Here is a 26,809-nt window from a genome sequence, read left to right on the forward strand (position 1 = left end):
ATATGCATCCTAAAAATTCCATCAGTTAAATGATAATGCTCTTGATACTGTGATCTGAAAAGTTTATCCATCTGTTAGCTTTAAATACCTGATATATTTAATATATCACATGTTATTGTGTGAAGGGCATATAAAGATGAACATACTAGATAAGTTCTCTGCCCTCTTGGATCTTAGAGTCCCACTGGGGTACCACAGAAAATGGTAGTAACATTGTCTATCATGCACTATGATAGGTTAGTAAGGTCATTATGGCTCTTAACCATTCCAGAGGCATCCATATATGCTGAAATCTGAAAGACATGGAGGCAGGTCTTTTTCTACAAAAAGGTGAGGAGAGAGCTGTTTGCTTTAGGGATGATGTTGGGAATTCTGTTAGTGCATTTTCCATCTAAGAAGGGTCTCATTCATTTGCCACTGCCCACTGTGTTCTCCTGTGAAGCAGTTCAGAATCACCTCAATATATGCTTTTCCCTCCCCCTGCCCTCCTCAAATCCACACCAAGATATTCTCCAGCTAGATAGTCCACTTTCCTTAATAGCATTAGCAGGGCTTTGCACAGAGGGCAATAGCCATAGCTACTGAAGTGGGGGTAAAGAGGTGTCCTGTGTCCCAGCTATTCCTTTAGTGATCATAATAGCTGTCCCTTGACCCACTGTTACTTATTCTGTATGTTGGTGACTCAGTGACAATTCCTAAGATTTCATTAGAAAGACTTCTGATAACGTTTCTGCTTTCATCTTTTATCTTTTATAAATTTTGAGGTACTGTTGCCATCATTTTATTTTCCAAAGATACTATAGATGTATTTAAAATCTGGTATTACAATTGCATTTTTGAGGGAGCATTTTGAACAGGAAATTTCTAATTTTTAAATATCACTGCAATAGAGATGGGTTCAGAAAATGTCCTAAATTTTTATATGGACTAGGCAATGAACTGCATTCTTTTAATATATATTATATAAGCATATATTAATATCTATTCTCTTTTATTATGCAATTTAAAATTCATAAGAACTATCATCTTCTCCACCAAATCAATTTTGGGGCATCTCACAGACAACATGATGAAAGTAACCCATGTTAATAGTTTCAAAATGCAACTCTCCTCATTATCTTTTTCATATCATTTTTCTTATAGTCAAATGTGTAAATTTTTAATTATTGCATTTTAAATAGCTACATGAAAATGATTCTAAAATTACCAAACTAGAATTACAAAGTTATTTTGTTTTTAGGAACACATTGAGAAACTCACTGAATTTAAAAATAAAATGAAGCACAATTATGCTCATGTAACCAAGTTATCTTGTAAGCACAGTTACTGTAGGAAGTTGAAATAATTCAGGGCAAATAATTTTTAGTATATTCAGTTATTTTTATATGTTGGTTTACAAGGTGGCAAACTTTTTAAACAGGGGATATTGGCTGACAGGAGCAAAAATTGTCCTGATTTTTCTTGTGTAGACATGTTCCTTAAAAATATAAAATTTTAGGGGTACCTGGGTGGCTCAGTAGGTTAGCATCCAACTGTTGATTTTGGCTCCACACTGACACTGTGGAGCCTCCTTGGTATTCTCTCTCTCTCTCTGTCTCTCTGTCCCTCCCCTACTGGTGCTCTCTCTGAAAATAAACATTTTTTTAAAGTATAAAATTTTAGAACTTTTTCCTCTAAATTTTAAGACTGATCAAGGAAAATGTGTCTTGTAAGTCTTTTTACACACTCCCGTAGTACTACACCCCTGTAGTTCTAAAAGTAGTAATGACATCACTACTTTGCTTATTATGTCTGTTCCAGAAATATTCATTCAATGTAGAAAAAACATAATTTATCTGAAATGGCAGCCATTCAAACAGCAGCAATTTGATTGAAGTTTTCATATATCCAAAATGTGGGCAATATAAACATTAAAAAGAGTTTAAGCCTTGATGTTGACTCTCAAAATACTTAAAATATACTTGATGACACAAATCTAACTCAAATAATAATATGAGAAACAATTAATTGCTAAATTTTGAAGTTTATAAGTGAGGAAAATATAGAAAACAATAACACATACAAATAATACAATACAATACAATAAAAATACAAATAATAGATACAAAAGTATGTACTCAGGTCACTGAAGATGAAAATTGGCTTTCCAACAATATAAAAGAGATTAGAAGACTAGTTTTTCTGACCTGGCATGAAAAAATGATGACATCACTACTTTTGTGGGCCCAGATTTTCTCATCTGCAGAGTAAAAGAATTGCAGTCAATAATCACTAAAATCTTTATTAGCTAGAAAAAGTTCAAGTGTGGGGAACAATGAAGATGAAGGCACAATTAGGAGAGGAGAAAACTAATATGATCAAAACATTGAAGGAAGTGACCCCATTACAGCAGAGAGTGCATATTCAGGATTAATTGGAGATAAAAGTGGATAGGCAGCATGATATCAGATTATATAAGGTCTTAAAATCAGGCAGATAAGTATAGATTTGATGTGAAAGCAAATGGATAACCATTGGACCTTGGGAGGCAGATGAGCTACATAATGAATCTATAGTGCTTAAAGAAGATTAGTTGGACAGGGAAATAAATGAATGATGGATTGATTGGAAAAGAGAGCCTAGGGTTAGAGCAGCAACACAGGAGGTTGTAACTAAACTGGAAGGTAAGATATAGCTAGTACTTTACAAGGATCAGGAACCCTGCAATCTCTGCCTCGTTGTTGAAGGCAAAACAGAGCTGGAAAGTTAAAGTGGTAAAAGGAAAATAGGTTATATTCAGGAATATTGTAATGGGGAAAGGGGCCCTTCACACATAACCAGGCTCAATTCTGAATACAGCATGGACAAGTGAGACTTTAAAGCTAAAGAACAGAGTGGGGAATCAGTAGATGGGAAATTGCTAAGAAGAAACTTTAGGAGATAGGGGAGTTCAGGCTCAACCAAACAAAGTAGGATTCTTAAATGAAGGCAGGCCAGGGTGATCAGACATCACCTGGAGGACAGTAGAAGTTACGGACTCTAATTAGATAGTGAGGATGATGAGATAGGATATTGGGAAATTCTAGTTAAATCAACTTAGCAGAAGTCTTGCTAAAACTTGACAATGTAGAGACACAGAAGCTTAAAAGTTGATACCTAGTTGATAAGTTCAGGGGAGCCTAAGAAGAATTTGGTCAAAGAAAGAATCTTTGTCACTGTAATTATGATATTATGGAGGACACTACATCTCTGGGTGTCTTTTCCCCATTTGTATGGTGAGAATGTGCCATCTTCTCAATACGATTCTAAAATTTAAGTTATCTAGAGACAAATTATTGTATTACAATGCCAGATGATTTGCTTTTTACCTTGGAAGTAACTAATTTATTTTTGCCATTCAGCTATGGAAACATGAATTACTTTGTGTGATAAGCTTGTTTGAGCATGTGACCTATATAGGACATATTTTTCGTAAATAGATACTATATATATCTTGCAGATATCACAATTTTTCTTTAGAGTAGTATCCTACCACATGCCTTAAGTCAATTAGCAAATGCAATTTTGTCAGGTGGGTTTTCTTGTTCACTGTGTTTTTGTTGGGATCATCATTTCAGTATCACATTGAGAAAGACTAAAATGCAATGGATGAAATCCTTTCATAACACAGGTACACTGTCTTCTTCCAAGATGCTCTCCTGTAGGTTTTATCAGCAGGAAAGCAGCTCCCAGTATGAGTGACCTCCAACATAAACAGGAAACCAGCTGTGATGAGAAATCTTTTAGTGGATTTGTACCACCAGAGGCAGTCATGAAACTGCATCTTTGAGGAAATACAAATCAAACAGATGGGGGAAAAGCAAACAGACTTCTATGGGAAAGAAATTTGATGCATCTGAAGACTACATGAATCATCCTTTCTTCTTAGAACAAGACAAATGATTGAAGGTAGAGAATGAGATAAGGAACATTAAATTACTTTTTAATTGATGCAGAATTCAGTGGAATATATGTTTACCTAAAAGTTAAACTAGATCTGGCCTTACATGTACAGGAATGAGTAACTAAAAATCTTATCCATTTAGTTTAGAGATTTGATTCCTTTTCTTTTTGTCTTCATCCTCTAGCCTCTTCCTAAATGTACATCACCCAGGGAATAGTAACATCACTTAAAAACATTTAGCTTCAAGTAATTAACCAAATGATAATATAATTATCAATTGGGCTCTGATCCAGGCATGGTCCCTAATGCTTTGGAAAATACAATGCTGAATAGTCCTCAGGTAGTTTAGTCTAGTGTTGGGAATGAGAGTGAAGCATATGAATTACAATACAAAGAGTTGCAAGTGCACAAACAAAGCTTAAGTACTGAGCATGTCTGGCAAGAAGTAAATTAAACTAGAAAAATAGCTGTCAAAAACTGTTTTCATAAAATTTCCTTTACAATAGATAAATATACTCTCAATGTGACAAAGCTCCAGATTTCAAAAAAAAAAATGGTGAAAATATTCCTGGTCCCTGCAAACTGATCCAGACTAGTCGGCTTTACACTCGAATTCTTGGCCCTTTGGTCAATCCAAAAGATGTGTCCCCTGATGGTGGCTTTCAGACCTCTCCCATTTAGTTGTTATTCTTTCCTATAAACCAGATTTCTAGTTACTTGTGGACAGTTCCTTTCAGATATCTAGTGTCATCTCTAACTAGACAGGTGCACTTCTGTATGAGACAAAATACCTTTAAGTTATTTACTTTCTCAATCCACTTTTTCCTGTTACTACTTCTGCAGCTGTCCGGCCTCCAGAGCTACAAAAACTAGAGCTATATTTAATTCTTCCTTTCTTTGGAGAGGAAGTGTGGTATGATGTCTCTCTAATTTCCTAATTAGTATCTGTAGGTCTTGGGCCGTATCATTTAGTATCTCTATAATTTCCTTTTTTCCCCATATCTAATGTGGGAGCTAATAATGAGTTAGAGCATGTGCAAAAGTCCAGAATATTGCCTGGTATAATTGCCTGGTATAATTGATAGAACCATCAATAGCATTTTTCCATTTCTTCTCTCTCATTCCCAAACTGGTGGGCATCAAGTCTTTCTTTTTTTATTCCTTGAAATGTCATAAATATTTTTCTTCTCTCCATTTCTCTGTTTTTCAATCTCTCATTCAAGTGTTTTCCCTTTTATTTTTCCTCCATGGAAAAACACTTCAGGATTACTGTAAAAGCCTTCAAAAATTTTTCTCTGCCTTTAACTTCTCTTTTCTCCTTTACTCCTGTTGCCAGATCAATCCTACTGAAATAGGGCTACATTAATTTCCTCCTTTAAAAAATTATCTTGAGTTCTTCATTTCCTATCACATCAAATCTGAAACCAGGTTATCTGGGCTTTCCAGAATGTGACTTCATTCAACAACAGGAACATGTCACCCCTTTGAGTAAGCCACACTCATGTCTCTTTCTGTAATAACATTTTCCATATGGAGTACATATTTCAGTCCCCTACCACATATCCCTCAATTTTTCTCCAATCCCACATTTCTTCCCACCCTGTACATCTATCATTGTCCAGTCTTGTGTCCCTCACTGGGGCCAGGAAACTTCAGTAATGAATTAATGTCCGAACACAATTGCCACTGCCCCTTCCTCTGACAGACCTGCCCAGGGACCCTCTCTTTCGAGTTATTCTCACATGTATTCTTGGCTACTCTTTTCTGGTTCTACCATGCTAATAGGGCTGGCTTCATGGGCCAGGAATCTGTGCACTCACCTAGGGCTCCATGATGAAAATGTCCTGTACTTGGTTTAATGCCCTACTGTTGCTATCTTGAAATGCTTAATTTTTGAAAAAGTCCCCACATTTTCATTTTGCACTGGGCCCCATGAATTATGTAGTTTGCATTGCAACCTCAGCATTTATTTTGAGTTGCACTGAGGTAAGAACTTTACATATGGGAGTAATATTTGTTATATCCAGATTTTAGGTAGTATAAATCCTCCAGTGTTGCATGCCATATAAGATTCTAGGAACTTCTTAGTTTTTCAGCATTAAAATCAAAATATTTTTAACTATCTTCCTCAATCTTAACATGTTGTATTTTCTACAAAACAGCTTTTCCATGATCTTATTTGAGTGTTTCAGCAGTATCATTGAGTAAATCTACAAAATTTTTTGTGAAACTTAAGTTGAAAAACACAGACTTACTCTTAGAAAACCTACTACTGCAGATCCTGTTGACATTGAGGGTATTGTCCCATTTGAAACCCCATAAGAGAAACTGCATTCAGCTCTAAGTGCTCAGGGAGAGACTCATGTCACCTGACACATGAGTATGTTGTTGTTGACCACAAAAGTGATGGCATTGATCATGTTCGCAGTGTAGCTTTGGTTGTCTAGAAGTTAAGTCAAATTTGCAGATCAAAGCATTTTATCTTGGTTTGAGTGTTCTAATTTCTATTTTTTCTTTTCCATATTTACTCATATTTTTGTTATATGTATTAAGTCATCTCAAATTTGACACATGTAAATACTCAAAAATATTTGGTGAATGAGTTAGGCAGTATTCCATGATTTAGTGCATTCTTGAAAGTACATGAGTGTCAAATATTGAAAGACAAGGATAGACAAATTTATAATGGAGATGGCTATATTCTCTGAAAACTACAAAATAGTATAAATTCATTAATTATATTTTGCCTTTTGGATACAATCCTTGACAATTTACTACCAGCATTTAGAAAGGCTCTTTGTTCGTTTTAATTGAACAATCTTAGCCACCTGAAGGCATCAAGTTGAGACTGAAGAACCACCATTAGTATTGATTTCAATCTTGGTACTTTGCATCAATTATAGCAAATTTATGATACCTACACTTTGATCACTTTGATAATTTCATTTTTTCATTCCTTCTCTAAAAATACAAACAAAAGCAACAAACACTTTGCTCCTCCGACAGCCTCCAAAAACTGAATTGTGGACTGGTATGTAGGCATTTGATGTTTAAGTGCCATGCAAATGCTGAATTTGGATCATGAAAAGTTATTTAAGGGTAACAGTACATAATCTTTGGAAGTAGAGTTGCATGAAAGCTGAGGAGCCCTTTGCAGTTGACAACTTTAAGAAAAAACTAACCCATCTCATTTTTTCCACCAATCCTTCTTTGCCCTCCTCCTGCAAACTGCCCTTGCCTTTCTCTAAATCTCCATGGTTCATGTAGTCCTTAATTGTTCTTCATTTGTTTTCTCCTGGTCTAGTTATGTTTCCCCAGCCTGGACAGGGCCATAAGTTTTTTTGTTAGTTTACGTATCTGACCATTTGGCATAGTGTCAGCTGCGTGAATGATTTATTTTTTTTCATTTACTTTTTGTGTACTAGAAAGATAAGTTAGGCGTGGGAATGTCATTATCATGAGTATGGCAACCAGTGTTGACCGTGGTATGTGTGTTTTGTGCTAGAAAGCACTTGATTAATCAAAATACTTCATGTTCAGAATAAAGAGAATTTTCACACTATTTTAATAGAAGAAAACCTATCAAGGGGAACTGATGAAGCTACAACATTTTACTCAGAATAGTTGGAAAATATTAGAAATGGTTATGTTTGCAGCATTTTACATAGTAGGTCTGTTTCATAGATATTTTGCTGGTTATGGATAGCAAATGGAATCTGGTAATGCTCCTGAATAATTAACCAACAAGTTTCGTTTATAGCAAGAAGCAAATGAAGAAGATATTAACATTCAGGATACACAGAACATAAAGCACAGAGATCTTTAATTCATGGGTGAATAAAGACGGAAGCAACATGTTGAACATAGCATTTTTTTATAAAGTGATTTCAGTTATCATATATTATTAAGTTGATAATAGCTGTAAAGATTCTGCTCAACTTTCTGTTCCCCACCAGCCTCCAGTGCATCTTTAAGTAAAACCTATATATGCTATGAAGAGTTCCTATGGATAAGATCAGCTAAATGGAAAGTATCCTCCTCGTTCATTGGGAGAGCTTAATTATATCTGTTTTATCGGTGGAAAGATTCTCCTTTTTGGAAAAAAAAACACACCTTAGTTTTACAATTAAGCATATTTGATAAATGCTTCCACATTTATATTTAATGCAGCTAAAAGAGGATTTCATGACTGTTCTCCCAGTGAAAGGTTCTATTCTGCAGGATTTGTACCAGAGATAATCATAGGCTTAATTTGTATTGTATTTTAAAAATTGATCAAAGCATTTTCACATTTGTTCTTTCATTTGATCCTTTCTACAGCCCAGTAAGGTGGGTTAAGTGTGTGTCCTAATCCCTTTTGACAAGGATATTGAGGCACTGAGGGGTTAGGTGATTTGTTAGAGGGCATACTCTGAGTAACAGACATAGGAAGCAAGTATGTACTGTGCTTGCCAGGTCCTGTGCTCACATTATAAAGACCAGTTTGAACACAAACACAGTTATAAACCTCTACATCTAGATGCAAAGCAAAATCAAACAAGGAGCTCTTTAAAATACTAATGCTAATGTGGATGGAACTGGAGAGTGTGATGCTAAGTGAAATAAGCCATACAGAGAAAGACAGATACCATATGGTTTCACTCTTATGTGGATCCTGAGAAACTTAACAGGAACCCATGGGGGAGGGGAAGAAAAAAAAAAAGAGGTTAGAGTGGGAGAGAGCCAAAGCATAAGAGACTCTTACAAACTGAGAACAAACTGAGGGTTGATGGGGGGTGGGAGGGAGGAGAGGGTGGGTGATGGGTATTGAGGAGGGCACCTTTTGGGATGAGCACTGGGTGTTGTATGGAAACCAATTTGTCAATAAATTTCATATATAAAATTAAAAAAATGACATTTAATGAGTACAAATTTACAAAAGCAGTCATCCCTTAACATGGGGCAGACATACAAAAACAAAATGTTTATGAGCTCAATAAAAATTTTCCTAGAATACAAAAAAAAATAAAATACTAATGCTATAACCTCATACCTAGAGACTTTAATTCACATCAGATGGGAGGACTGGTGGGTCCATTAATATAACATATATGTGATTTTGAGTCTAGTTAACCAGAACAATTGGATATTCACTCACTCGTTCATCCAATATTGTTCTGTGAATTTTACTTTCCAGTCCTTTGACTGTCTAATAGGTTGTTGGATTTATTCAAATTTATCAGTCTTTCCTCTACGATGTAGTGATTGTTAATGTACTCAAATGTATTGGTTTTTTTTCTTTTGTCTCATATAGAAATAACCTTCTCCAGTCCAAATGTACAAAAAAAAATACTCAAAGTAAAAAATAAAACATATCTAGAAGAGAATTTGTAAATAGATAAAAAACCTCGGAGATGCTCAATATGACTCTCATACAAATACAGATGAAAGAAACAAGATTCTATTTTGTACCCTAAAATTTGTCAAAGGTAGAAAAATTTGATAAGTGGCATTGGTGAGAATGAGGAGAAACAGGTACTTCTACATAATGTTGGAAAGAGTTATTGTTATGACATCTTTAGTGGTGAGATTGGTACTATTTCTAAAAAGTAAAAATGTGTGTTCTCTCTCATCTAGCAATACTACTTCTCAGATATACATCTGTGCAACATGGATGTTTAAGAATCTATATTGCAGCATAGTTGGTAATAGGAATAAAAGGAAGGCCTCTAAATACCTGTTCATTGGCAACTAGTTACATAAATTATGGTACATGCATTAAAGGACTTATGATACATTCATGGCAAATAATACTTACCTGTGCTTATATGGAATGATCTCCAAGGTGTATTAAGGATATTAAATCTTAATTAAGGTTAAAAGTAAAAATTATATATACCATGAGCCCATTTGAGAATAAGAAGTGTGTAAAGGTGGAATGTGGAGGTCTTTGCTTATGTGTCCATAGACTATTTCTGTAAGGGTAAAGACACTATTAGCTGTCATGCATTTGGGAAAGAAACCTGGGAGTTTGTGATAAGAAAATTAAATTTTATATACTTCTGTACCTCTTGAATATTTGCAATGTGTGGGTTATTTTTTTTTTAATTTTTTTCAACGTTTATTTATTTTTTGGGACAGAGAGAGACAGAGCATGAACGGGGGAGGGGCAGAGAGAGAGAGAGACACAGAATCGGAAACAGGCTCCAGGCTCTGAGCCATCAGCCCAGAGCCTGACGCGGGGCTCGAACTCACAGACCGCAAGATCGTGACCTGGCTGAAGTCGGACGCTTAACCGACTGCGCCACCCAGGCGCCCCGAGTGTGGGTTATTTTTTAACAGACAATTAAAATAAACAATTTTAATGCTTAACGATAGTAATTGGCAAATACAATGAACTGCAAAGTGTAAGATAAATTTCTTCTGGTTTAGTTTGTACTTTTCTTGTTTTGATCATATACACTGATGTAATAAATCCTTAAATATCATGTATACTTCTATGGTAATTGTATCATTTCTATTTAAAAAATGTAATTATAAGTTGGAGAAACCTCATTTAACAATTTAAGTCCATAGGTCTCTAGTCAATCCACATCAACTGTGGGATTCTGACTGAGGCAAAGTATTATCAGAATTAGAGAATGTCAGTGGTGCCTGGGTGGCTCAGTCAGTTAGGCAACCAACTTCAGCTCAAGGCATGATCTCATGGTTCATGGGTTCGAGACCCGCATTAGGCTTTGTGCTGACAGTTCAGAGCCTGGAGCCTGCTTTGGATTCTGTGTGTGTGTGTGTGTGTGTGTGTGTGTGTGTGTGTGTGTGTGTGTCTTTCCCTCCCTCATTCACACTCTGCCTCTCTCTCCCTCTCAAAAATAAATAAAAATTAAAAAAAAATAAAAAGAATTAGAGAAGGCCAGAACTGTGAGGGACACCAGAACTTTTATAAGTCAACCTTATCTTACAGATGAAGAAACAGGCCCAAAGGATTTTTTTTCTCCCATGTTAGTGCATTACACTCACATGGTGAAATTTAGAATTGAGTTTAAATAAACTTTAGTACTAAGTAAATGGTGATAGTATGAATCAGAGAAGATAAGTTATTCAAACTAATTCCACATCAGCTGGCTGTTAATCCTTGGATAAGTCTTTTATTTTTCCTTTCTGGGCTCAAGTTCTTAGAACTTTTTTAATTTGTTCTTTTTTCCCCACTCTAAAATAATTTTAATCAATTTGAGTATAAGAAAATTTAACTAGTATATAAAACTCAGCAGAGATAAAGTAAAATTCTATATCCTGACTTTATAAATTGCTGTCTTAAACTAATTTGTAGTGGCCACCAGTCAAGTTCTTAAAACTTTAATGATAGATTAAACCCAGTGATACTGTTTGTACCCAACCCATGTTGATTCAAAAAGATTCACCCACTAACTCAGGACCTATTAACTTTATTACCCTCTCTACACTCATAAGCACCTCAGTTTCCCAAAATTTTTGGATCTATGTAAATGCTCCTACCCTTCAAAAGTCAAGCCATGTTAAATCAAATTAACATTTATTTCAACAATTATTCTAAAAAAGGCATTTTAGTAATTCTTATAAATAGTTCACTGGGTGAAGAATTCCCATCTCTGCAATGTCTTCAAATACAGCTCAAGATCATGGGATCCTTCCTTTCTTTGAGGACTTATTTCACAAACATTCCGAGTCACAATATATTCTTGTGTTCTTTTACTGTTGAATATGGCTTGTTCCACAGCCAGGATCTAATTTTTATACTTCCCATTGCATGTATCTAACTAGCCCTTGTGATTTTAACCATGGATTCAGCAGAATAACAGTGAATGAAAACCGATATTTAGATTAAAAGGAATGTTTTGTATTGCAGCTCAGACCAAATGCAGAATTTTAAGTTGCCTGGAAATTGTAGGTCAGGTGGGCTGCAACATGAAAAACTAATACAGCAGTGTCTCCCAGGTTGGGACAGCAGTATATTTCTCCCTGCAGAGAAAGAAGAGGATGTAAGAGTGAACAGAACTTGGAAAGGGACCCATGACTCAGCCAACAAGTTCCCTTTGTTGATGCCCCTCAGGAGACAAATCTAAGAAAACCCAAACACATAAACTGGGTCTTAGATTATCTGTGCTAATAGCTTCCTCCATTCGCAAGGATAATCAAAGTTAAACTTGTGTTTCTTTTCATCTTTTTGAGGAGAAAATTATTTCCTCTAGGTTTGAATGTTCAGAGTACACAAAATTAGATTCCCTTTCCTAAAACGAAATCATTAAGTAGAAAGCTATTAAAAGGATGTGCATAATCCCTGAGAGTTCATTAGTTAACCTGCTATTTAAAATCTCTCCCCCCAAGATCTCTTGAATCAAATTTTCTATGATTAAATATCAACACTCTGAACACTTTAAAGCTTTCAGATTTCATGTTTAGACCCCATACTGCTTTTCTATATGCAACCCCCAGAAATAAACTTTTAAAAATTTCTACCCAAACTACTTGGTCTCATAATTTATCTACTTTTTACCTTTTATTGATGTGTTGGCTTCACTATCTTAAATTCTGTAACAATTTTGTTCTTTTTCTACAGGCAGAATTCACAGCCATGCGGGAGCAGTATATGCGAGGTGGAGAGGGATTCATCATCTGTTACTCTGTCACTGACCGCCAGTCATTCCAGGAAGCTGCCAAGTTTAAAGAGCTCATTTTTCAAGTCCGCCACACCTATGAAATTCCCTTGGTGCTGGTGGGTAACAAAATTGACCTAGAACAGTTCCGCCAGGTGAGTGCCAAAATTTTTTTTCAGTTTGCTTTTAACTCCGAGAGTACGTAATACCAAGTATGCCTGCTTTCCAAGGTTCATACTGAGAATTATGAGAAAGAAATGACGCATGTGATTTTCTAAAAAAAAAAAAATCTTTTAAAATCTCTGGTGGATTGTGTTAGCCACTACAATATATCCCATCCCACATGCTACTTTGCAGTATCTTTATTCCGTCAGGATGATGGAATCCTCCTGTCTGTTTTCCCACTCCTTAGATTTGGGCTGGCCCTATGATTTGTTTTGGGCAGTAGAGTATAGTAGAGATGATGCTGTGTACCTATAGAGGTAGAGTCATAAGAGTTCTGCAGATTCTACCTTTGCCACTTAAAATGCTTGCTCTTGAGATCCAGCTACCATGTAAAGACCAATGTAATCATTAGAGAGATCCATGTGAACAAAGCAACACCCAGCCTCACCGCAGTTCCTGCCAAGGCACCACATATGTGGGCAAAGCTACTTATCATGTTCTAGAACCAGCTACCATCTGACTATAACTTTATAAGATAATCTAGTCAATCCATATGGAAGAGAGACAACTCTCAGCTGAGCCTGGTCTGGGTTTCTGATCCACAGAATCATAGGCAAATAAAATAGAGTTGTTTAAACCACCATATTTTAGAGTAATTTTTCATGCAGTGATGGGTAATCAAAATAGGACTCCTCCTACCTTCCAGAGTCAGAAGCTACTACTTTTCAGGTTGAATAAGAAACACCTTCCATATACCATAAATCTGCTTCAAGCTGCCCCTACTGTATCATTGTGATCCTCAGTTCCTTTCTCCAAACAAACAAAATTGACAATACAGAAACTATGGCTAGCTTCTGATAACGCAGAAACCACAGACTGCAATCCTTTACCAGATTTCTTGTGGTTCATTATAATTTATTCTTATCTGATCAGACACTCTCAGGGCCTGATGGGCAAACTGATGGCCTCATCTCTACAGGGTAATGATACTTCAGTTGTCCTTAGTACTCCTAAAGAGATTAAATGACTGAAACCTAGTTCAGGGGCCAGGCAAATCATCTCACAATTCTATTGTCATGACTCACTTTGTATAAAGTTAAATTACTAAGTCATGCAAAACAAATTTTTGTAAATTGAATTACCTAAATTGAATGGTTTAGTTATAATTTTAGATACTTTATCTTTATTTAAACTGCCCTTAAATTTGAGCTGGATTTTAATAGTTTGTGTGTTTCCAATTAATAATTTTTATTCTTCTTAAAGTAACCTCGTAAATTCTTTTTCTAAGGCTAGAATCTTCACTAAAACAGTTTACTCCTACTTTAAGTGTTAAATATATTTGTATTTTTGTATCAGATGACTTTTAAGTTTTCTCAAGTGAAAATATCTCATATGGAGCCAATGCTTATAAATCTATTTTTAATACAGAAACAAAATTTCTACGATTTTGTGCAGTACATTTTTGTAGCGGCATTTTTTGTATATCTGACTTGAAAATCTAAGCATCCTAAAGTGGCAGCTGACTATTTTTTAGGAGCTATAATATTTGTCTCCTCTGTACCTGTTCTTCTGCATTGCTTTATTTTTTTCCCCAAAGTAGTGTTTAGTATGACATGGTTACATTTCTATGAGATAGGAATTCAAGTTTATCTCACCAGTGAAATATGAATCTCTTTTGTGATACTTGACAAAAAGGAAAGAAAAAAAAGAGAGGTATAGGTCTAGTGGTGAACTCTTCAGATACTCCTCTGAAGAGTGGGGAGGTTCTAGGTTTTTTTTTAATTTTTATTTTCTTTTAGGACTTGTGGGAAATGACATGTGGGAGCACCCTGAGATGCAAATATACCATCAGTGATTACATGACCACATTTAACTGTACTTCTCAGAATTTCTAGGAAACATAAACCTTTAATTGAATGCCAGTCAAGAGAGCTACAAGTGACTCTTGTAAGCTAGTACATTTGAGAACATGAGGGAAACATCTTCAGGCAAAAGTTAATCACATTGTCTGCAGAATGATTTCTCTCCATGATTCCAGCACTGGCTGGCATTTGCTTTCCTCTCCCCATCCTGGCTCTGCTTCTGCTTTCCCAGGATCAAAGGTGTTCAACAGATACCCGGTCTCAGCCTGGGTAATTGCAGATTAGCAGTGATGTGACTCACAGGCATCACAAACATCACTGAAACAAATAACAAAAAATAATATTAAGCTGAGTAATTTAGCAGATTTGACATACTTTCCCTTTTAGATAAAAGCAAGTAAACAAGATAGTCATAGAAAGTGCAAAAACCATGAAAACTCAAATTACAATCTTTTTAAAACTGCTCATGTACCAATGTCTCCAATAATGAAGTGTTGATATGCAAATTTGGCTTCTGGCTGTGGTGTTTGTGATAGAAATAATTGTTCCTATAATTGTAGAGTGGTTTTTCCTTTTCAAAATGCTTTCAATTCTCACTTTATTTTAATCCTGTAACTGCCCCGTGTAGTTGTAAGGCAAGCAGTTGATGGATGAGGATATTTGAGAAGTAAGTATACTGATAGAAATTGATTTTAATAAAATACTGCTGTTAGTGACAAATTTAAGACTAAAACCCTGATCACATGTACTCTTTTTCTTACATCAGTCTTTTTTTTTTTTATGAAGTTTATTGACAAATTGGTTTCCATACAACACCCAGTGCTCATCCCAAAAGGTGCCCTCCTCAATACCCATCACCCACCCGCCCCTCCCTCCCACCCCCCTCAACCCTCAGTTTGTTCTCAGTTTTTAACAGTCTCTTATGCTTTGGCTCTCTCCCACTCTAACGTCCTTTTTTTTTTTTTTTTTTTTTTTTTTTCCTTCCCCTCCCCCATGGGTTCCTGTTAAGTTTCTCAGGATCCACATAAGAGTGAAACCATATGGTATCTGTCTTTCTCTGTATGGCTTATTTCACTTAACATCACACTCTCCAGTTCCATCCACGTAGTCTTTAAAGGATAGGTCTCCATTTTAGTTTTGGGTTTTTTCCACATTTTCCCCCCAAAACAAAGATGTTGACACCTGCATCATCTATAGCTCAAAGGAGTTTTGTGAAGAGTCCTAGAGTGATAATGTTAAACTCTGGAAGCTTCTGAAGGAAATCATGCTAGTGCTTATGTTCAGTGTTAGGAGGCAGAGAAGCAGGGTTTTTACTTGACAGCTCTTCTTCCTCATAGAAAGTGGTTGAAAGGGAAGTGCTGATGATAACAGCTGCTTCTTATCATGCTTGTGTGGTAGAGTGGGTGGCTACATTTTGAATCCATCTTGGTGAATTCCAAGTCCCTTTTTACCAAGAAAAAGAAACACGTTTTGTTGCCTGATGTCCTTCATCATAAATGACGTCTTTAAGAAAATATATTGAAGCGCTCTGTTTAACTTTGAGTATTTTCTCTGAGAACAATATTCATTTTGACACTGATCCTGATGATGCATTTAGTATTGCAACACTCTGTGCCAGGCACTTAGCACACATAATTTTATTTCATCTTTACCATAAGGCCACAAAGTAGGCTCCTTTATGGTACCTATTTACCTATGAGTTATCTGAAACTTCAATACATTCAGTGACTTGCTCAAGGTCACATAGCTAGTTAGGGCTGTGAGAACATGTCCAGTGTCTCTGATTTAAAATGTCACTATTTTATAATTTGGGCCTGCAAACCATTATTGTTTTTCATGAAATTTGTTATATTCATTTCAGGATCTTAGCATGCTCCTGAGAGGATAGAAGATAAGCAATTGCATTTTACTGGAGCAGGAAGGAGCAGAACAATAGCTCTTTGGAGGTGGAGTGAGGAGCTCCAGGGCAAGGAGCTGGACAAGGCAGTAATAGCCAGAGTTGGGAAGAATGTGAGGAAAATTAAGGGCAAGGAAATGGTGCTCAAAACTACTGAAAGGCACTGTTCTCTAATCAGGGGCACCATCTTGTCCTGAGTCCAGCCAGACTATTCTAAAGCCCTTTTTACAGTCCTAGGCTTCAATAGGTCCCTGAGCTTGCGTGGCCTTTCTCCCTATTGGGTCTTCTGCTGTCACACTGGGGAGTGGAATGTAATAATTTCTGCCTTTTTTCTGTTTTTGCAAAATTCTACAGAGTAAAAATGGTGCTATAAATGGAGTGAGTCCCAAAGATCTGAAAGCTGGGTTAGGAAAGTTTTATATCTGTTGTAGACCACAAACTGCTTTATCCTGAAGGTAGACCATGACAAACCTTTCAGTGCTGACAGTCTAATTGCAGCTTAATACTCAGTTTGAAGTCTTGAAACTCAGCTTTCCACAGCCTAACTCTTCGAATGCAGATCTGGAAACATGAAAGACCTTTGTTTATTCTTCAGTTATCTACGTAGTGAAAATAGTTCAACTCCTTTATTGAGAGGGGCATATGAAAGCTGTAGAGATCAGAAATTTCTGTGTTAAGAAAAACATCTATTTAGAGTTTTTGTCAAGCATGTACTTCCCTTGGCAGAGTGGTGGCAGTTTGGGGACACAGTAAAGGAATGAGTAAGCCAGTCTCTGTCCTCAAGGACTTTCTCTTCTGAAAGGATCAATGCATGTGATGTACAACATTGTATTAAACAACAGAACTAAATGTTGAATGATATGACACATGCATAAGTGTAATTGTTGTTGGAAACCAGGAAAAATCAATGTTGGCAACATTTTGAGGAAGGGAGATGCTGAATGGAGTGGCATCCTGACCAGGTAGGAAGGAGCAGGTGAATGATGACAGTCCTTCGGGGAAGGAACAACAAAAGTAGGTGTAGAGAATAGGCAATGTGAACCAGGGCTGTGAGTGTGCACAAGGCATGGAGTGTTGAGGAGGAGAAGTTGGGAAGACCAGCCTGCCTGGCACATGGATATCAAGCATCCTCAGGATAATTCGATAGATAGGGCCTACCTTGAAGACACACACTTGGTCAAACACAAAGCATAAATATGTACCAGAGCATGTTGGATATGTTATAATGCAGTAGTTACAAATGCCATTCAAGTTTTTAAAAGTGCAAAAGAGTAATACTTCATCTTTAATCAGTATATTAGATAATTCATGCAAACACATTTTTCCAAATGATGAGGGTTTTTTTGTGGGAAAAGAGTTTTGATAATTCATGCAATGTAATGGGAATACACATTTAAATTTGACAATTATCTAGCCTTACTTATCCTTTCCATAGCATCTTCTTGATAGGCTATTTCATTTCATTACACATCCAAATATATTAACTCCAATTAAAATGGAAAAAAAGCTTAGAATTTGATGTAATTTATCTAGATGGGTAAGTTTTGAAACTACAATTTGAACCCAGATCAGTTTTCTGATCCTTATATAACTTTTTTTGCTGAAATTATTTTTTAATCCAATTTATTTACCAAATATTTAGTAATTACTCAACAGGTAACCAGCACATTTTTAGAATCTGGTTGTTCTGGAGTGAACATGACAAATTCAAACTTAAGAAGAATCTGAAATTATAGTAGGGGAGACAGATAATGATCAATTTGTGCATGTATGTACCAACTACACACTACAAAAATGGTGTCATGAGTAAAATTATATGCAAATTTATTTATATTTATAATTATAATTAAAAATATATTTATATATTTATACATAAATACACACATGGGAAGAAAATTCTTTCAAATATTTGAGCAGAGGTGTGGCACGAATAAGTTTTCGTTGTCCATCTAGTTGATGGAGGAGGGCAAGAATGGAAGCAGGAATACCAATCAGGAGATTTAGTCATCAGGATGAAGGATGATGGCAGCTTGGGTAAAAGCAATGGACTATTCATGAATTCCATACTCATGCAGCACGCTGACAGGATGACAGGTGACAAAATTACAGTGAAGTTTGGAGACCTTTCATGTATGGACAAACTGCTACATCATTCAGTGGTACCAGAGGGCACTGTTGCATTGTCACACAACACAGTGGGTGTCATGATTAGACTCCTCAAGACAAAGTGAAGACCTATATTTAGCAAATACATTTTAGAAAATAACAAAGTATATCATCAAAAGAACCAGGTAGTCCTGAGCTTGAATATTCACTGAGACAATCACTGTGTCCTTGGACGCATGAGTGGCAAACTCAAGATGAACACCCAAATTCTCCTTCAAAAAAGTATATCCCTCCCAGCACAGAGACAGGAGGCATAGTCAGTAGATCACTTCAGCTGTCAGATGCTTCAGGGTCATCCTCAGTAACAAAGCCTCCTTGACTGAGGTCCTACCCTTCCCAGGGATACCCACTTGCAATGAGGCGTGGGCAAAAATTTCCAGCCATTGCAATCCAGTGGGACACTGCGACAAGCAAATCTTGCTCCAGATCCCCATGCCGGTTTGGCAAAGACTCCATTGGGCTTGCATTGTCATTGACCTTCTCCCTGTATCCAATCCAGCTTCCTACTCCTTCCTTCACAAGCGTTGATCTCTAACCAGTACCATAGGCTACAAAATCCCTCTCAGTGTCTACTTCTGTAGAATGGGGATAATATTACTTTCACAGGTTTTTAGGTAGTAGATGAGATAATGTCATTAGATTAGCACAGTCCTTGGTACAAACTAGGGACTTAATAAATACGAGGTACTACCATCCTTATCCCTCACCTGGATTGTTTATTCTTTGGGTTATTCTAACAGGTTTCACAATTTAGACCCTACCAAATCAAATATTTAGGTATTGTGTCAAAAGGAAAGGTGGTTAAAACTGGGAGAAGGCCCAGTGAATTTTTTAACTGCAGTGTATAGGCTTCAGTGCACAGATTTTGCAAAATGTATTTTGAAATTATTTTCCTACTTTTCAAATGTGGAACAGAGTAGCCATCTTGAAGTAACTGAATTTTGAACAAAGCTTTGGAGGAATCAATGTTAGGAATTTGTTAGATCATGAACTAAGTCAAACTGAGTAAAAAATGACAATAAATGAGAAAGACCTAAAATGATGTTTTGCCATTTTAGAAAAGTTAATTTTTTCATGTATGGACAGCCTCATCCTGAATGAGGATGAGTCTGTATCACCTAGAAACATTGTGGGAAACACAAATTCTCAGCCTCTATCCTAATCCTCATAAATCAGAAACAATGGGAAGAAGGCACAGAAATCTATTTGAACAAATGGGGTGATTCTGCAGCAAGCTAGAGAGCCACAGGACTAGAAGGAATATAGATGGAAAGACATGAGATCATTTATACTTCAGACTCCATAAGAGAGAATCTAGACCCTATAAGCATTTTTAAAGTCTTAAATGAGATATTGGAGATCTGAAAGAAAAACACACATGCTCTTTTTCTCACACACGCACGTATGTACATAGACACATAAAAAATAAAAATTTTAAAAACTGATACAAAAAGAACAGTGATGAAAATATCCTAAATTAAATCCACTTCTCCATTCAAATATGTCATAAGGAAATCTAAATTTTACTGCATATATTGTGCACCTGTGACTAAATGGCTTCCCATTTGGCAGTTTCATGTTTCATTGGAACAGAGGTTGTGTCTCCTCAGTTTGAAGTGACATAACTGTTTGCTTCCCTTCCTTATTTAAATGGTGTTACAGTGAATTGTTTGGTTTTCATGGATCATTGGCCACATTTGTAAAATTGACAAGTCAGTGGAAGTATATAGAAAAGCTTAAAGCTTTATGGGAAGTAGAAAGAAAAGCTTAAAGCTTTCAAAGATTGGAGCTTTGAAATGAAATCCCAGATACAAAGTTGTTCATATCTCTTAAAAATTTTCAGACCAATCACTTAACTTCCTCAGAAGAAATACTGAGTAGGTGAAGTTTTAAAATTCTTATTATTCTATTTGATATTTCTGCCCTCCTTGCCCTTTCCTAGGTATCCTGGTATAGCCAAACTCTGGCATTTGTGATAATTTTAGTTCTCAGGCTTCTGGTTGTATTGAAAACAGACAAACAAAAAACCCTCAGTGTGTTTCTGCAGCTATAAGTATAGGTATCATAGAGACCAAGACGATCCTGTAAATCCAAAAGAATGATATTTATAGGTTGAATTACAAAAACAGGTTTTCCTTGTTATCTGAAAGTACAGTGTTCCTATAAAACCTTTTGTAAACTGAAAGGACATAAAGCAAGGAAGTAAAGAGTATTTTGTAAAAGTGAAAATCATAGTTAGATTTCATTTTGATGAAAAGAATCTGAAAATCAGATACTAATGTAGGTCTTAGTAAAGGCAAGTTTTCTGAAGTGAACTTTTCAGTAGCAAGGGAAACCGATATTCTGAAAGAGGAACACTTCCTGTTTGCACACTGGGAACTCTTACCCTTCATTCGAACACATGTTTGGGAAATTACATAATCATCTTGCTTTTATATTTGTTTTGAGAGGGGCGCGTGGGGGCTCAGCCGGTTAGATGTCTGAATTTGGCTTAGGTCATGATTTTGCAGTTTGTGAGCTTGAGCCCCACATCGGGCTCTGTGCTGACAGCTCAGAGCCTGGAGCCTGCTTCAGATTCTGTGTCTCCCGCTCTCTCTGTCCTTCTCCTGCTTGTGCTCTGTCTGTCTCTCTCTCTCTCTCTCTCTCTCAAAAATAAATAAAAAATATTTAAAAATGTGTTTTGAGATAATTATACAGAACAGGAGGTTAAAAGCAAATGTGTAAAGACCCGTGCACCTTTCTCTTAGCATCCCCAGTACTATTTTCTTACATAACTATAAAATATCAAAACCAAGAACTTGATATTTGTTCAATCCATAGAGAATATTGAATTTCACCAGTTATAACACACTCATCTGGGCGTATATTTGTATAATTATATGCAGTTTTATCACCTATGTAGCCTGTATAACCACCACCACAATCAAGATACCCTGTTGTACCATTACCTTAAGACTCCCTCATGTTACTCCTTTACAGCCATACCCATTCGCTACTCACCCCAATTTCTAACCCCCAGCAACCATCAGTCCACCAGTCCATTCTCCATCTCTGCACACATGGTTTATTTCTTGATTGTTACACACGGAAATCACCCAGTATGCATCCTTTTGAGATTGGCTGTTTTCATTCAGCACTATATCCTGAAGTACATCCAAATTTTGTTTATCAATAACATGATCCTTTTTATTACTGAATAACATTCAGTTTGGATATAACTACAGTTTGTTCATCCATTCACCCTTTAAAGACATTTGGGTAGTTTCCAGCTTTCATTTATTATAAATAAAGCTGCTATGAACATTTATGTACAAATTCCTGCATGAACTCAAGTCTATAATTCCTTGGGATAAAGGCCCAAGAGTGAAATTTCTGGGTCTTAGGATGCATCTATTTTTAGTTTTGAAAGGAGATACCAACATATTTTCCGGAGTGTCTGTACTTATTTTACATTCTCACCCTTGCCAGCATTAGATGTTATCACTATTTTTCATTTTAGACATTCTGTTAGGTGTATAGTGGTATCCCATTATGGTTTTAATTTGCATTTCTCCAATGACTAATAATATTAGACATCTTTTCATGTGTTTATTTGCCATCTGTATAGCCTCTTCAGTGAAATGTCTGTGCATGTCCTTTGACTATTTTATAATTGGGTTATTCCTTTTTTAATTTTTTTTATTTTTATTTATTTTTTTAGTATTAAGTATTGAGGAATTCTTTGTAAACTCAAGATTCAAGGCCTTTGTCAGATATACGATTTGCAAATATTTTCCCCCAGTCTGTAATCTGCCTTTCTTTCTTTTAACAAGCTCTTTTGCAGGAAAAATTTTAATTTTGTTGAAGTCCATTCTTTACTTAAAAGAATCATAATTTTGGTATCAAATCAAAGAATACCACTTAGTCCTAGGTCTCAAAGATTTTCACTTATGTCCTTTTCTTGAAGTTTTATGTTTTACATTTAAGAGCATGATCTATCTTGAATTATTGCTTGTATAAAATGTTTATTATTATTATTATATTATTATTATTATTATTATTATTATTATTATTATTATTTGCTTTGTTGTTTTGGTTTGTTTTGGATATCTAATTGCTGTAGTACCATTTACTGAAAAGGCTACCTCTTCTCTACTGAAATGCTTCAGCAAATGATTCCATTTTTTCTTTTGGTCTATATTCTCTTTGTTCAGATTGAGTACATTCTATTGATCTGTTTTTAAGTTAAATAATTCTATTCTAATTCTAGAGAGAGATTGAGTGCGAGTGGGGGAGTGTCAGAGAGAGAGGGAGCACAGAATCTGAAGCACAGAGGTCACACATAGGTGGGATAAGGGTTATGGTAGATTTCTTCCCAGTCTGTGTCAAACACCCATAGTAGGTCCCTGCTTTTGAGCTTTTTGTTTGTTTTTCTCAAAATGCATATGATAATTTTATCCTTTGTACTCAATTGTTCTGATAGTCTGTGGAGTAAATTCCAACGCCTGATCCCATCTAAACACAGTCCTTGCGCACTTCTCTCATGCCAACTTCCCATGCCTTGAATTTTAAACCATAAGCATACTAAACCATTTGTTCGGTGAACATCACACACTAGTGTGCCCTTCTTGTTGTGACTTCTCCACTTGCTAGTGCCTCTGCACTGTCCACACTGGATCCATTTTGTGTACATCTGCCCACACAACTTGTCTGTGCACTTAATGGAAGGAGGAACTAGTTATACTAAATGAAAAAAAAAAATCAGAAGAAAGATGTTTAAAAAGAATAGGCAAAGAAATACTTGGTGGTTTTTTTTTTCCTTACTGGACACAAACTGAGGGAAGATGGAGACAAAGTTTGAGATAATTCCATGGAACATCACCATCCTAAGAAAAGGTGATTCAAAAATATGTGTGTACATCCTTTAAAGCACCAATGCTAAGTATGATGCTGGATATGTTGAGAGAGACCAGGCAGAAAGCTAGGTCTCTTGGTCCAATGCTTGAGTATAATATAAGGAAACAGGAATAATTGGAAATACTGCATTGTTTTCAGTAGTGTTTGTCCTAATGGAGGAGACAAAGCCATTTTTGTAATAAACAGATAAAATCTGGGGCCAAAAAAGACAGGTTTTGAAATGCAGTGTTCTATACACAGCAATTAATGATGTATATCCTCTGCTTCCAATCTATCAGTAATACTACAAAATTAGAATAATCTGCAATTAAAATGACCATGAGGAGCAGCAGGGGAGAGGCTGGATAGAACATGGTTTTTCTCTAAGAAACCAATAATGTCAGAAGCATCGTTGGAATATCTTAAGTATAGCCTGCTACTATTTAAATTAAGATTTATACTTTTCTTATATTTTTTTAGATAGAAAAGATCAAGGAATAAAGACATATAATCAAAGATGACATTTCTTAGGAAATTCATGCAGTAATGACATTAACATGATTTCAGCACTTTTACGGTTCTATTTTGCTGTATATTCAGTATATGTGTCTGTATAAAAAATGAGACATTATGAGACAGGATAGGTTTGGTTTTTATTTTGAGAATAAAAGAGAACTTGTATTATTTGGTTCTTGCCTGATGGAAAATAGAGTCATAATAATGGGCAGAGCATATAACTGAATATGTAATGTGCATTCAGGCTGGATGCCTGTTCTCAACCACAGAACACCTCTCTCCCTGCTTGCTTATTGAACTTGGTATTCAGTATTAGGGAGTGCAAACTTTCATTCCAAGAGAGACAGGCTTAAAATGAAAATGCTCCTGGAATAGGCAGATATATATATGTATATCAGAATATGTATCTGCCTATATACACGTAAATGTGTGTGTATACGTTTATCTCAGTTATTTTTGTTTAATAAAAGGATAAATATTGCTTATAAACGTATGTTCTTCTTCCTCAGTCTTTATCCCTAGTTCTGGGTTCTAGAGCAAGCCTCCTTACCTGTTACCTGCTCTCTAATCACCAATACATGTTTCTGTATATTTACAAACCATGTGTAGTTAGAAATAACAGGTATTATAATTTTGCCTATTTGTATATATTTAAATACATCATATGTATACCCACACATATTCGTACATGTAAGTATACAAGTCTACCTATGTATCTATTCAGGCAACTTGTTCTTGTTTCACACACGGTTATTATTTTGATATATATGTTGATATATATATAAACCTAGTTTATGCATTTTAATGGGTTGCATAATCAATTAATACATTGAAATTTATATTGACCTATTGTAAAATGCTTCCACCAGGTTTTTCACATTACTAGCAATGCTGCCACAAACATTTCTTTGCACATCAATTCAAAAACATGTGCAAAAAGAACCTTAGCAGACATGGCTGAAGTGAAACTGAACTGGGTGAAGGCATGCAAATTTATAGTTTACTGGGTATTGAGGGTATTGACAAATCGCTTTCCAAAATAATTGTACCAATTTACACACCCTCTAGAATATATTAAAAATCATTTTCTGCATCCTAGTTATTGGGTTTTACATTTTTGTCAGTCTAACTAGTATGAAAATCTGTCATCACTTTGCTTTGATTTCCATTCTCCTGATTGCCAATTAGGTGGGGGAACTTTTTCATGTACCTTTTTTGTATCCTCCTATGAGTTATCTTTTTACACTTTGCCACATGTTTATTGTTACCTACCCTTTGTATATGAGTTAATTGGAGTTACTTACATATTCTGATGAATTTTGTTTTTATGTTTTATGTGCACATATACATACATATGTACATACATACATCCATTCTATCACTTCCTTTTTTCACTTTAAGTTTTCTTTGTGAGTTGCATTTTGAGATTTGCCTAACAATTTCTTCTTTAGCAAGACAGAGCTGGTATTGCTGGTCAATCTATTACATAAATTTCATAATTGTTTTCTTTACTATATCAAATACTAAAGAGATCTGACAAGTACATACTAAGACTGAAGATCTGTCCACTTTTTCTTGTAATTTGCTTAGACTGTGTCCTATATAGGATGATTTTCTTAAAAGCACATGGGTATATAACTGTTGGATCTCCCAGATTGCTTCTTTTTTTTAATCAATGAAATAAGAAAGACTTTATTTTTATAAATTCACCAAAATGCATTGTAAACTTTAGTCCTGCTCTGGTCCAAATTACTTTTTAAGAAAAAATTAATTCTAGTATAGTTTATGTGTAGTATTGTATTAGTTTTAGGCATACAATATGGTGATTCAACAACTCTATACATTACTCAGTGCTCATCAGGATAAGAGTACTCCTAATCCCCTTCACCTGTTTCACCCATCTCTGTACCCACCTCCACTCTGGTAACCATCAGTTTGGTCTCTATAATAAAGAACCTGTTTATTGATTTCTCTTTTTTTTCCTTTATTCATTTGTTTCTTATCTTAGGGTATTTGTCTTTCTTTGACCAACTCCACTCAGGATTATACTTTTTAGGTCTGTCCATGTTGTTGCAAATGGCAAGATTTCATTCTTTATGGTTGAGTAAAATCCCATTGTGTATCTATATACCATAGCTTCCTTATCCATTTATCTATCAGTGGACACTTAGGATGCTTCCATAATTTGGCTACTATAAATAATGTTGGAATAAACATAGGAGTGTACATATCTTTTTGAATTGTGTTTTTGTGTTCTTTGGGTAAATACCAAGTAGTGGAATTACTGGATTTTATGGTAATTCTATTCTTTTTTTTTTAAATTTTTTTAATGTTTATTTATTTTTGAGACAGAGAGAGACAGAGCATGAACGGGGGAGGGTCAGAGAAAGAGGGAGACACAGAATCCGAAGCAGGCTCCAGGCTCTGAGCTGTCAGCACAGAGCCCGATGCGGGGCTCGAACTCACCGACCGTGAGATCATGACCTGAGCCGAAGTCGGATGCTTAACCGACTGAGCCACCCAGGCGCCCCTATGGTAATTCTATTCTTAATTTTTTAAGGGACCTCCATACTGTTTTCCACAGTGGCTGCACCAATTTGCATTCCCACCAACAGTATACAAGGATTCCTTTTTCTCCACATCCTTGTCAACACTGGTTGTTTTTTTTGTTTTTGAGTTTAGCCATTCTGACAGGTGGGATCTCGTTATGGTTTAGATTTGCATTACCCTGATGATTAGTGATGTGAGCATTTTTTCATGTGTGTGTTGGTCATCTATATGGCTTCTTTGGTGAAAT

General features: G+C 35.8%; 1 protein-coding gene across 1 annotated transcript in view; it reads left to right on the forward strand.

The window, feature by feature from the left end:
• RIT2 (Ras like without CAAX 2) overlaps window positions 1-26,809 on the forward strand; it is a gene marked incomplete at its 5' end in the record, with an annotated part of 239,965 nt that overhangs the window by 43,489 nt on the left and 169,667 nt on the right. The window contains one exon of the mRNA XM_047086866.1: window positions 12,495-12,686. Coding sequence (XP_046942822.1) covers window positions 12,495-12,686 — 192 coding nt within the window. The remainder of the gene's footprint in view (window positions 1-12,494; window positions 12,687-26,809) is intronic.

The sequence above is a fragment of the Lynx rufus genome, unplaced genomic scaffold (assembly GCF_022079265.1).
Source record: "Lynx rufus isolate CCGP_SWC_20201006 ecotype Redwood Valley unplaced genomic scaffold, mLynRuf1.p SCAF_22, whole genome shotgun sequence".
Classification (NCBI taxonomy): Eukaryota; Metazoa; Chordata; class Mammalia; order Carnivora; family Felidae; genus Lynx; species Lynx rufus.